The 14,122-nt window shown below is 37.3% G+C and overlaps 1 protein-coding gene across 1 annotated transcript; it reads left to right on the forward strand.

Moving 5' to 3' along the window:
• The first annotated feature begins 410 nt into the window (after positions 1–410).
• On the forward strand, positions 411–5,230 carry ndufs6 (NADH:ubiquinone oxidoreductase subunit S6). Its single transcript, XM_067425788.1, has 4 exons — positions 411–602; positions 2,622–2,675; positions 2,787–2,909; positions 5,064–5,230. The coding sequence occupies exons 1-4, from the start codon at positions 459–461 to the stop codon at positions 5,130–5,132; spliced, it is 390 nt and encodes a 129-aa protein (XP_067281889.1). The 5' UTR covers positions 411–458; the 3' UTR covers positions 5,133–5,230.
• Positions 5,231–14,122: the final 8,892 nt, after the last annotated feature.

Raw genomic sequence — 14,122 nt, forward strand, 5'->3', positions numbered from 1 at the left:
AATAATTACAGGCAGACATACAAACAAAAACATATGCACCGCATACCTGTCTGAATATACCGATAGAAACGTATGTGTGTATATAAGCCTATTTAATCCCAAAAGCATCAGTCTGAAGCTAGCACGCTTGAAGCGTGCGGAAAACATAAAACAGTTCCTGTGACGTAATGACTTTGAGGAAAGTCAGAACGCACGCATGCGCAGTACACTCATTGATGAATATAGAGGTTTTGTTGGGTTGTTTTGCAATATAAAATAACGAGTGAATTGTATACATATATTTATATAATCTGTTGGGAAAATGGGAAATGTTGAGTTTAAATGAGTTTAAACTCACGAATCAAAAGAAATACAAATGAATTGAGTTGCCATTGACCAGCAGGGGTCAGCAGAGAAGCATAAAGCGTTTTCATACACACAGCAGAGCAAAGGCTGATGGGTAGTGATTACAGGCAAACATGGCAGCCACCCTTCCAAGGATCTTGTCCTTCGGTAAAAATGCAAAGGCTTTGCTCAATGGAATTAGGTTATCTGTAGTTCCAGTCCAGCAATACAGTGTACCGGTTTCTAATTATGGTGAAAAAGTTACTCACACAGGACAGGTAAGACACCGCTTTAACGTCTTTAAAATAGTAACTACACAGCACGTCTGCAGGGCTCTCAAGTCTCACGCATTGGGCGTGAGACACACGCATTTCAACCCGTTCACACGCTCACACGCCACACCATGTATTTCTCACGCAGAGAAATCGCCAGGGTAACACACACTAATTTGCGCGTGCTATTAGAGGAATCAAGCGAGTTCCCTGACGGCCCTGCCACGCACCAGTTAATCTAATAAAAATAGAGACCGAACAGCCAATCATAAAATAGATTTGCTGTATCTGGGTAAGATATAGATATTCCCTCCACCCAAGAACGTTTACGTTCTGATTCCAACGTCACATTCTGTGATTCACGCCACGGCCTCGCTCATTGGATCAAATGCTCGCTGAAGTACGTTGGCAACTAGAAGCCCCGACAGACGCAGAGACACAAAGATAACGGTGTTAAGTTAAGTTTCTGACAGCACTTTGTGTTTTCTGTTCTTAATCCCTCAACAAAACTTAAAGGACGCTCAATCATGATTTGCATGAATTGCATTTTGCTATCGTATGTTATTGTGCTCTAACTCAGTGAACATCTGTGCTCTTCTGCACTCGTGAATGCGGTGATGGACAGCTGTCCTCATCGACTGGTGTTTGGATGGGATTTTTTTTTTAACTCACTTTCTTTAATTAATTTATTAAAAGTAACTCCATTTTGTAAGATCATTTTCATCTAGTAATTCCAAACATCACGAGGCAGCCGACATTGATCAAATACAGTCCAGTTATTAACACGCTCCACAGCACCGCCCAGTGGATTTAGTTATAACTGCGAGATTTATAGGGATTTATAATGGATTCAATGCATTTACGGCCAGCGAAGCAATAGCCTATAGTAAAATTTCAATTTTATTTTTATTTTTCGAATATTAATTACAAATCGAATATATTCGTGCTCACCCCTATTTTTGGAAGTTGAAGTGTAGCGATATAAAATTTGCAATGCAATATGCAAAATGGCAATGCATTTCAGTATTTAAATTTACATTTTCCATACCATGTGTGCAACATTTGGAACAAAATGATAATTCAAATTGAATAATATAATTTACATTTGCTATTTCCTACACTAGTTTAAACATATAATTTAAACATAAATTGTATATTGTAATACTTTGTATAAGTTGCAAAATTAAAATTTAAAGGTATTACAGAAATAATTAGATGTGTTTAACATGTTCAAGCAAAAATTGTAGCAAAATGATTATTTAAATGTTATTTTTCTAAATTGCATTTAAACTTCTATTTAAGATACTTGCGATTGCATTTTGATTATATATCCCGCAATGAATGTAGCAAAATTCAATGTGGAATTGAAAATGCAAAACTCCATCTCGCCTAGGGCAACCAAAGAGCTGTCATAAAGAGAGGAAAAAGTGATCTCTCTCTCTCTCACACACACACACACACACACACACACACACACACACACACACACACACACACACACACACACACACACACACACACACACACTAATTAAATGCATTTTTTTTTATTTGTACGAATGTGTAATTTTTCATATCAGACCCCCGTACCCAGCCAAACCCCGTTGCTGCCGCCACGGCCGAAATCTCACTCTGAACTCAGTTCAAAACTTGAGAGCCCTGCGTCTGTTTATCAAAAAAGTAACCATGATTTTACTATAAATAAAACAAAAATCATGGTTGCGGTAGTTAATATGGTAGCCACAAATTAACAATGATTTTGCTACACTAGATTAACCGTGGTATTTGTAGTAAAATTGTGGTTATACAAAATGGTAATCAGTCTGCCGAAAAAAAAACATGGTTATACATTTACTATAATAAAACCATAAGCATTTGTTGTGAGACTTGACTATGTTGAGAATAATTGGTTCTGCAGTGTTTTGTGCATTTATTGCCACCTGAATGATGACAGTATAGTAATATTGACTGAATATGTCAGTATTATGATGGAAGTGGAACTGGAGTGATTTCTTCTTTGTTCCAGGTCTATGACGAAAATGATGTGAGAAGAGCTAGATTCATTGGTAGGAAAAAAGAGGTAAAAAAAAAAACTATTTATAGAGCCTCGTAACAGTTTCAACACTGTACAACTCTTTTCTAATGAAAAATATTGTCTTAGTTTGTTCACCCGTTTTACTCTTTGGTGCAGGTGAATGAGAACTTTGCAATCAACTTGGTTGCAGAAGAACCAGTGTCAAACATAGAGTCAAGAGTGGTGTCCTGTGATGGAGGCGGAGGGGCTCTCGGACACCCCAAAGTTTACATCAACTTGGTAAACATGTATTATATAAAAGAACTGTGTCTGAAAGTGAATGAATTAGAAGGTTACCTGTTTGGAATTTTTCACTTTGAGTTTTGCTCTCAGGAAAAATCTCAAACAATATAAAGGCACAATATGTAATTACAAAGGCGTAGCTTGATGATGGGCAGATTTCACTGAGCTTTTATTATGCCGCCTTTTCCAGCCATGCGTACACAGCACTGTTTTGTCATATTAGATACATTTGAGTGTGTTGAAAGTAGTGTTGTCAAAAATATCGATATTTCGATATATATCGATACTGGAATATCTGAAACGATACGATTCTCAGTTTTTACAGTATCGATATCAGCTGCGCTCTCCTCTCTGACCGTCAGCGAGTTGACACACACACACCGGCATATTCTCACTCAGCCCGGTTAACCTCTGAGCACGGCGAAGCGGGCGAACGCGCGTTCTGCTGGACTTTTTCCTCATGACAGTGTGTTAGTGTTAGTGTGTGATCGGTCTGAATTTCGCGCGGGATTGCACATAAATTAATTCTACTAATCCCCGCAGATTTCGTGCTACACATCTAAAGCGCACACACACATAGCCTACCGTAATAAAGCCGCCTCTGACATGATACAAGTGCAAACATTTGCTTCCTTTTCCAGCTTATTATTGGTCAAATACACTCAAAGAATTATCAGTGCACATCTGGAAGAGTATTAACGTAAACACAGTCGCAAACAGTTCAGGAAGAACGAGTAACAGGAACAGTGTTTAGGATCCATGCGTCTGTTAGTCTTAAAGGGGCCGCAGTCATTTGCTATTCAAACTACAAAAAGACAAACGATCAACTGCTCTCTTATTTTTTTACGGTCTATGCTCTTGACTGATCAACTTGTGTAACTTTAATAGTTTCATCTGTACGCTATTGAATTTTTTTACAAAGAACATTATCCAATGTTGTTTTAAATGTAATTACTATGCATTTTTTAAATTCAGTTTCTTATCTGAATGTTAGACTTACCTGAAAAAATAAAGCAGTCTGTTTAATTTGTATCTTCTATTCTATTGCATTTATTTATGCTATTGTTTGTAATCTGTTTATTTGTTCTTATTTTATTAATGTTTACTCGTCTTTTTAAATTCAATTTACCATTCGAAATCAAGCTTTCTTGTGCTGTGTGTAAGCTATTGCAACACAATTACCCCATTGTAAAAAATACATTGAGATGGCAAAAATTTGTGAGATAATTTTAATAGTAATTGATCAATAATTGTTCAAATCAAAACGATGCCCAACCCTAAGGAACATGCTGGCCACATGAATTTTTAGTAAAAAATAACAATGAATAATAAGTTCTGTTGTCATATTAAGCATCTTATTTTTTTATTTATTTTACTGTGGTATTGATTTAGTATCGATATATCGATATTTTAGTCTGATATCGTATCGAAGTCATAATTTTGGTATCGTGACAACACTAGTTGAAAGTTATGTTATAATGCTTCTCTGTCCATTTGCTTGGCAGCTACTATGAGACACTTGTTGCACACTGCAGTAAGCTAGATCGATACTAGGCGTGGTAAAACATGGTACTCAGTAATTTCATGAAAACGAGATTTAGACAATAAGACTGTGTAGCTATGTAACAATGAAAAACACATTTAAAAAGTTACTTAAAGTTGCTTATTTCTCTGGATTTAAACATTCTTGGAAACATTTGGGATAATATAAATACAAAAGTCAACCAAATATGTAACATTATTCTAGTGGTTTTTGGATAGTTTAATCCAAAAATCTTACATATTGTGCCTTTAACTGAAAATGAATTATGTGCTTCCCAGGATCACATGATCTTAAACAACAAAATTACTTTGTTGAAATGTCCATCAAACCTTCTTGCGGAAAGGCCCTTCATGCTTAAAACTAGTTGCTTAATTTTGTTTTGGGGTGAAAGTAGCGCCCCACACCCTTTCGCATTGCTTTTCAAAGTTGCTAAAAAGATTTTTTAGATGAATAGGTGACTTATTACTCAACTTAATAGCATGGTTCACGTTTTTGAAATGCTTTATTCAGTTGAACTAACTAAATGTTTAGAGAAACTAAGTCTGTCTTCATGTTGCATGTAACATTTATTATTGCATCGTGCATTAATTAATTCAACCTTTTCACAGGACAAGGATACCAAAGTTGGCACTTGTGGATACTGTGGGCTGCAGTTTAAGCAGAAGCATCATCACTGAAGAACTGTCTTATGTTTGAGTGGGCTATACATTATTCACATTTGAAATGTCAAAATCAAATTCTTTTCTCTGTAAAATAAAACATTACTATAATATAACTACAAAAACTGCATAATTTCTTTGCCTCTTATATGCATTTTTAGTTTTTTATTTTCTGGTGTCTTTTGCACTTTTCCAAGCAAGCGTCTCAAGGTCAGCAAATCATGCACATGATTTATTCCAGCATTCACAGATAGAGGGCGCACATGGTCTGTGCAAAACGATATCAGTACTTAAGAATTATAATGTACGTGTAATGTCAGCCCTTTCAATTTAAAAATGGATCTTTCCTCCCTATTACACCTGATTATGATGTCACTAACGGGTTGAGCTTACCTCTGTAAATATTTAAAAAGAGAAACAAATCGTATTTATTTATTGAATTTCCTAATGACACAAAAGTAGATCATACATGTCAAGTATAAAATAACCAGTGAATGTAATGAATTTGAGTATTATTACTGAAGGTTAAAGGTCACCCACTTTTCATGAATCCTACATATCGAACACATTCAGCCAAAGTGGGCCAGCAATCTTTAAACTAGCAATAAGAACTTTTTATAATTATTCTTTGCATTTTATTCCCTGTAAACTGTAGAGTAATAAAACAGAAACCATTCAATTTGATGGAATTTTACTATTAATTAAAATGCTTAAGTCTTAAAAAAAAAAAAAAGGTATAAAGTCCTCATGAAATCAAATGTGACCATATTTACTTTGTTAGCACACATTACAGGTCTTGGGGTGAACAATTAATTTGCGCAAGTTAATAGACAGAAGAAGAAAAAAAAAATGTTTAACACCCACCAGTGTCGTATTGCATCAACCAAAACTATAATTTAAAGACAATTGTCATGCTGTACAATCAAATATAAAAGGCATACTTTACTTGCATTTATTTATATATATATATATATATATATATATATATATATATATGTATATATTATACTATTATCATGTTTTTTTGTTTAAGTGTCTTGAGTGAGTAATTCTATAAAATGTTCTTGGTGGTTTGGTTTAGTGAGTTTAGACAGCATATTTGCAATACCTTGAGTGACTGTTATAAATATGTGCCCTAAATGATCTGACAGGCCTAGTGCATAATCAAATAGCATACTGTCCTCTAAAATAAGCCTCCAGTTCACATAGGCCTACATAAATTGACATGTTTCTGCTCTGACAGACTTTGTAGGGGAGATGGTGTTACTCTCAGCGTTGTTTCTAAAGCACTTTAGGGCCACATTAACAATGCGGGGCTGAAGCCCCAAGGCCTGAGCAAGAGATTGGCTGTGGAGTCTGGCCATCGGGAGTACCTAAATTTCTTCTGTTAGGCCATTTGCCAAAACCCCACAACATCCATATATTAAAGGGTTCGTTCACCCAAAAATTAAAGTGATGTCATTAATTGCTCACCCTGATGTCGTTCCACACCCGGGTAAACATTAAAGACTCTCTGGTGAACCTAACTAAAATCAAATCGACTAGCTCCGAGATGTCGAGGTAAACTACACAATGGTAATTACAAGCTTTTCAACACACAATGTCACCACCAGAGGCGGACAGTAGGCTAGTGGAGTATTTTTACTTTCCAGGTAATTTTATTTTTAAAGTATATGTACATTATCTGTGTTCTTCTTTGGAAAACTTTTACTTCACAACATTTCAAAACATAATGTATTTTTTTTCCTGCACTGCATGTCAAATTGAATATCATTAAAAAAAAATGTAGTGCTTTATACTTTTACTCAAGTAAAAGTAATTAAAATTATACTTGAGTAGAAGTAAGAAAGTACTATACGTTTAATGTAATTAAGAGTTAAAGGTAAAAAACAGCTGAAATGTAGTGCAGTAAAAAAGTATGACATTATATATTATGCTTTGGGATGTAGTGAAGTAAAAGTTTTCTGGGGAAAAAAAAACACTGATTAAGTATATACTTAAAAAATGTACTTAAGTAGAAAGTAAAAATACTCCACTATGTCCGCCTCTGGCCACCACTATAAAAACCATGTAGTTACTTAGCCTTAAGCTACATTAAAAATTGGGTAATATAAGCACAAACAAGTCCCTTTTATAGAGGTTGTTTAATAGTGTTTAAGATGTTTTTCATTAATAGCCTGGATTTTGTATTGTAATCAGCTCTTGTCATGACAGCTGAGGTAAACGCGACCAAACTCACGGGATAGATTCACAGCGCATGTTCAGTCTGGTGCATTTTCAGTTCATGCCTTTGGAAGCTTAAAGGGTTAGTTCATCCAAAAATGAAATTTATGTCATTAATGACTCACCCCAATGTCGTTCCACACCCGTAAGACCTCTGTTCATCTTCGGAACACAGTTTAAGATATTTTATATTTTAGTCCAAGAGCATATGCAGTCTATGCACACTTTACTGTCCATGTCCAGAAAGCTAATAAAACATCATCAAAGTAGTCCATATGTGACGTTAGTTGGTTGATTAGAATCTCTTGAAGCATTGAAAATACATTTTGGTCCAAAAATATCAAAAACTATGACTTTATTCAGCATTGTCTTCTCTTCCATGTTCCTCCAAAAAAATTCAAACGGTTCATGAATCAGTGAATCGATCGATGATTCGGGTCGCCAATGTCACGTGATTTCAGCAGTTTGGCAGTTTGACGCGATCTCTCAGGTCTCAGGGGGATTATGAGGAGGGAGGAGCACAATCATTCGAATATACTCCAGGGTTTCTACTGATACAAAGCCATATGCTAATCGCTTTAAAAATATGAATTAAATAATCGAGCCTTGATTAATGTTGTTAAACACATTTTTTACAGTAAAACGTATCTATAATTTTTGTTTCTGTCCTTATATATATTGTCCAAATATATATTCAAATTTATTTCACCCCAGCAAAACATTAATGGGGAAATGTGGGGTCCAGCCTTGATGATTTTCCTTTTCTCGGCACAGGAAGAAGACATTCTAATGATGAAATTATTTAAAGTTAACTCCTTAAGGCAGTCGTGTGCTCAAAAGTTGTTGCTGTTTCTGGAAACCTCATATCTACTTTGACTTCATATCTGGCGTTAATGCATTCACGCTTTTTATATAATATGTTGTAGCCTGGTATATTTTTATGTTTTATATAAAGATAAAATACAATGTATCTTTTTGTTAAAGATATCATTTCAATTATAAATACGAATTATGCATGCAGTAGAAAACTTTGTGGCACCAAGGCTACTATGAAAGGGGGCTCTTGGGTTTGTTATAGCCCCAGGGCCCTATGTGTTCTTAATGCGGGCCTGGGAAGGACAACATGAAAGGGAGCAAAGGGTGAAAGAACAGAGCAACCTGCATCTTTAAGCTCTGGTGAGCTGCGTTCCTGTCTCGTTCTTGCTAAGTTTGGAGAATGTCAAGGGGGGTATAGTCTGATAAGAAACACTAGTGCGGAACAATACATGTTTGAGGAAGATCATATATATATTTCATCAAGAGTATTCTCTGCCGGCACGGCCATGCTAAATTGGCCTTGTGGCAGTGTGGAGGAAGCCTGGTCTCTAGTGGTGCATGCAGTGGAACTGAGTTTTCCGGCTGGAGGCCCCTCAGGTTGAGAGAAAAGCAGCCATGCTGCTATAATTGGGGCTGGTGACAGAAGGCAAGAGACAGCGTGATGCCAATTAACCCTCATCTGCGCTCTGTCCTGTCCAATATGTGTGATAGGTAAGGGGAAGGCTTCATTGTTAAGGGCTGCAGCTTTTTTTTTTTCTTCTTCTTTATCAGGAGGCGTCTAAATTGCAGGTGGTTGGCCAGCTTAAACATTGCTCTGAGCAAAATCTTGGGGTGAAACTGAGCATGTGAATTGTGCTGCATAGAAAAGTGCTCTCTATTATTCATGAAGCTAAAATGGAGCCAGCAGAGATACAGCAGGATGGTGCAGGGTTGCAGAAAACGTTGTCTTTCACGGTTTAAATTGTTCTGCAGCACTGGCGGTAGGTGTAAATGACATTTCAAATGTGATCATTTCTTTCCACAGAAACTGTTCTTTCAAAATTTCACCCTTGATACAAATCTTGCTTTCTTTGATCAAATCTTAATTTGATCTATTTTGTTATAATCATGTGCAAATTATTAAAACCATTTAAAACCATAAAATTATTTGGCCAGCAGCCTTATCACCCTGTAGCCCAAGACTGGTTTCCCACTGAAGCTAAGCAGGGCTGAGCCTGGTCAGTACCTGGGTCTGAGACCAAATGGGAAAACCAGTAGCTGCTGGTAGAGGTGTTAGGGAGGCCAGCAGGGGGTGCTCACCCTGTGGTCCTAACACCCCAGTATGGTGATGGGGACACGATACTGTCAATGAGCACCGTCCTTCGGATGAGACGTTAAATCGAGGTCCTGACTCTTTGTGGTCATTAAAAATCCCAGGATGTCCTTCGATAAAGAGTAGGGGTGTAACCCCGGCATCCTGGCCAAATTTGCCCATTGGCCCCTGTCCATCATGGCCTCCTAATCATCCCCATATAATGATTGGCTTAATCACTCTGTCTCCTCTCCACCAATCAGCTGGTGTGTGGCGGGTGTTCTGGCGCAAAATGGCTGCCGTCGCATCATCCAGGTGGATGCTGCACATTGGTGGAGGTTAAGGAGATTCCACCTTCTATGTAAAGCGCTTTGAGTCCCTAGAAAAAGCGATATATAAATGTAATTTATTATTATTATTAAAAAAAGCATGAAACGGAAGTTGCCCAAATGAAATGCCTTTCCGGACATCTGGTCCATCAATTCATTACTGATTTCTATTGTTGTGATCGCATATGAGTGAAAGGTTGTCCTACCCTCATGCCATTCATCAGGGGAGAGAAGTAAATATAATGATGTCGGAAAAATTATATATAATAAATACTGCAATATTCCATTTGAATTTGAATTGTCCATTTTGATTTCATTGGAACTTACTATAAAGTTTTAATAATCTTTCTAATTCTTAGAATAGGGAAGTCCATGCCAAAGCTATATAATTATTATTACTTTTAATTCATATTATATATTCATATAAATAGAATATATTAATTGAGTTATATTAAACTTTGCTGTTAAATTAGTATAAATATAATAATGCTTTTAAACAATCCATATTTATTTGATATATTTGGTAACACTTTATTTTGATAGTCCACTTTAGACCTTCTACTAACTATAAGTAACTTTGTAACTACATGTCAACTAACTGTCATTAGAGTATTTGTAGACTGTTAATATTTACTACAACTTTATTTTGTCGGTCCCCCAACAGACATTCTACTGACTAAATTGGCAACTACAATTCAACTTATTCTACTAACCCGAACCCTAACACCTAACCATAACCTACCAGTCTACTGACAGTCTACTTATACTCTAATGGGAGATAGCTGACATGTAGTTGCAAAGTTACTTATAGTTAGTAGAATGTCTAAAGTGGACTATCAAAATAAAGTGTAACCATATAGGGTAATTGATAAATTCATATTTATTTGATTCACATCTATATAGTCAGATATTTTATGTCAGCTGCCTTCTCAAACTTTGGCTGAAGCAGCAGTGTTTGCTCCTTCCTTGTTTAATTTCATAATAATGAATCTTCAGAAGAGAAGTGAATTGTGCCGTTTCTCTCGCTAGAAGCAAACTGATCTCTGTGTTTTGTGTGATTGGCTGTTTGCTGCACGTGTCACACATTCAGGTGCACATGCTTCAGAGTTATAGGGTTAGTTCACCCCAAAAATTAAAATTCTGTCATTAATTACTTACCCTCATGTCGTGCAGCACCCGTAAACCTTTGTTCATCTTCGGAAATCAAATATTTTTGTTGAAATCCGATGGCTTCAGAAAGGCCTCTATTGGCCACAATGTAATTTCCTCTCTCAAGACCCATAAAAGGCACTAAAGACGTTGTTACAAAGTCCATCTCACTACAGTGGCTCTACAATAATTTTACGAAGTGAAGTGAATAGTTTTTGTGTGGAAAAAGAAACCAAAATAATTACTTATATGTTGCCGATTTCAAAACACTGCTCTGTGAAGCTTCGAACCATTATCGAATCAGCGATCGGACTACCAAAGTCATGTGATTCCAGCAGTTTGGCGGTTTGACACCCGATCAGAATCTTGACTCGATAGCTGATTCATTAAGTTCCGAGGCGTCAGGAACACGTGTTTTGAAATCGGCCATCACTGTATAAGTCGTTATTAAAAAAACTTGCGCACAAAATCTACTCTCGTCGCTTCATAAAATTATTGTAGAACCACTGTACACTGTAAAAAAAAAATGTTTTTTGTTGGTTTAACTTAAAAAAGTATGTAACCTGGTTGCCTTAAAATTTTGAGTTTATTGAAATTAAAAATTTGAGTTGATACAATGAAGGAAATTTGTTTAATAAATAGAAACTCCAAATATTATTGTATGTGAACCACATAAAAAATTTGATAAATCATGAAAATAGCACTATTTGGCATGTTTTACTGTGTCATCAGAAATAAAACACACACAATTACCCAATATGCTTACAAAATCTTTTAATAATATTTTAATAAAGGTTGTCGAATCTCAAAAAATGTTCATTGCAATAACTAAAAAAATTAATTTCAATGAACTCAAAATTTTAAGGCAACCAGGTAACTTTTGTTCTAAATATTTTTTTACAGTGTAGTGAGATGGACTTTGTAATGATGTCTTTAGTGCCTTTTATGGGTCTTGAGAGGAAATGACATTGTGGCCAATAGAGGCTTTTCTGAGCCATCGGATTTCAACAAAAATATCTTCAATTTGTGTTCTGAAGATGAACAGAGGTCTTACGGGTGTCGAACAGCATGAGGTTAGTAATTAATGACAGAATGCGACTGCATCAATGTGCCAACATCACTGGGGGGTAAGAACCGATGAGGTGAAGAAAAAGAAACAGAAAGACTCATTAAGGACTTTGAGCTCTGGAAAGGCGCTATGTAAAATATAATTATTATTATTATTAGTAGTATAGTAGTAGTAGTCAGGGCCGTTTCTAGCCTTTCTGGCACCCTAGGCAAGATTCATATGTTACCCCCCCCTTAAGTAATGCTGTAGACGGAAATGGAGTTTGTGAGGAGAGTTCAGCGGGAATAAAGTGCGATCTGTTTGATGTTAATCGCCTCCGTGTTTGCATCCACTCCAGTTACATTAAGTGAGCTATCCGCATTTTTCACTTGGACACAAGCGTTACAACGCCACGGATGACGACGTTCCCTGCCGCCCTCTACATGATCTCATTTCATTACAGCAGCGCCACTATCACCATGGCGACTTCACTCCAATAATCGCAACTAATCATAATGCCTTGAAATACCAAAAGTACAAAATATTAATAATAAAATATATATGAAATAACTAAAAAATCTTGTTGGGGCGGGGGCTCACTGGCGCCCCTCAGCTGTTGGCGCCCTAGGCGACCGCCTAGTTTGCCTATGCCTAGAAACGGCACTGGTAGTAGTAGTAGTAGTAGTAGTAGTAGTAGTAAGGATGAGATGGAACAGAGGGGAGAGAAGAAAAAGTAATTTTGTTCCGGTTCCCCGTACACACTCCCACTCGGCCCCTAACCAGCTGCTTGCGATGGTACCACGGTGGACAGCTTCTGACTCTGCCCCCTAGTGGACGGCGACGACACCTCCAGCTTTGGCTGTCTGGCACCAAACTCCCCATTCCCTGCTCCTCCCCATGATGGCAAACAGCAGCAGGCTCTGGCCTAAGGCAAACAGCGGCGATTCCTCTGCCCCCTCATGGATGGCAGCCGCCCCTCTTTGCTCTAGTAAGGCACTCCAGCACCACCGCCTCGGGCAGCCACTGGCAGTTACCGCTACTTTGTGCTGCCCGACCGCCTCAGCACTGCAATCCCCTTCACCAGTGCAACAACGGCTCAGTAAAGAAGGAGGCGGGAACCAGCAAACAATAAACGTAACTTTAATCACACAATAAACATCCAACAAAAAAAAGCCCCTCACGGACAACTAGCGCATAGATTAAAACATAAAAACAACAAAGTCCAGGCATGGTCCTCTCTCATCTTCCAGTGTCATCACTCCTCCTTTTATCCTAGAGCTCTTCTGTGGTATTTGAGACCAGTATGGCGCACAGGTGGCGTTCATTAAGACTCGCACCACTCCATTCCTACGTCTCTTGCCCCCCACCCTGCTTGGCACAACGGGCCTTTTAAATGTTGCAGGATTATTTAATGTAATTCATCTTCTGCCAAGCGAATGGATTGGCTGCTTCTCCCTCTAATTAGTCTACTTTTCCAAAATGTCACAAAGAAATTGTAGGTGTCTGTGATATGACCGCTAACTTCACCTAATTGTCTGCACTAATTCCCTTCTGCCCCATGTACTAGAGTCATGACCTTTACTCATGAGACAGTGTCATGTTTCTCAAAGCTAGAGCAGACTCCTCCAACTATTGCCTCAAGAAAGTGTATTTGTGTGCATAGGCTACTTATGATGTCAGTCTGAGTTTCGCCAGAAATGAAAGAAAAACTAGTGTTGTTTTTTTTAACATTTAGTGATGCATGTTATTTCAGATTTTCATTATTCTGTTGCAACTTAATGGCTCTGAATGAGACAACTCGCTGACAAATTAGTTGATCTCGTGCTTCTGCAGACCTGTGACACCATGATGTTTACAGCTTGCAGTTAACGCTGTGCACGCTGGTTTTCATTTGACCTCAAATGTGTTTACAACTAAATCTCAACATGCCCCAACCTTGTAATCCAAATCGTGAATAACTAAGGGGACACAATGACGTTACATTTTTTTTCTCCTTTTAAATAGTGTGATAACATTGTTCTTCTATAGAAAAGATCTCTCCAACAGACTAACTGAGTTGTTTGATCTTTCAAAATAAAACAAAAACAAAATGGATTTTCTATTTCTTTAGTGTGCACCAAGTTTCTTTACTGACGCCAGTGATGTCATTATT

Source organism: Pseudorasbora parva, chromosome 19, assembly GCF_024679245.1.
Source record: "Pseudorasbora parva isolate DD20220531a chromosome 19, ASM2467924v1, whole genome shotgun sequence".
Classification (NCBI taxonomy): Eukaryota; Metazoa; Chordata; class Actinopteri; order Cypriniformes; family Gobionidae; genus Pseudorasbora; species Pseudorasbora parva.

Coding starts and splice junctions, on each gene's coding strand:
- ndufs6 (XM_067425788.1), top strand. CDS start 459: ATGGCAGCCACCCTTCCAAGGATCTTGTCCTTCGGTAAAAATGCAAAG. Junction 603..2,621: donor AAGTTACTCACACAGGACAG/GTAAGACACCGC, acceptor TCTTTGTTCCAG/GTCTATGACGAAAATGATGT. Junction 2,910..5,063: donor CCAAAGTTTACATCAACTTG/GTAAACATGTAT, acceptor ACCTTTTCACAG/GACAAGGATACCAAAGTTGG.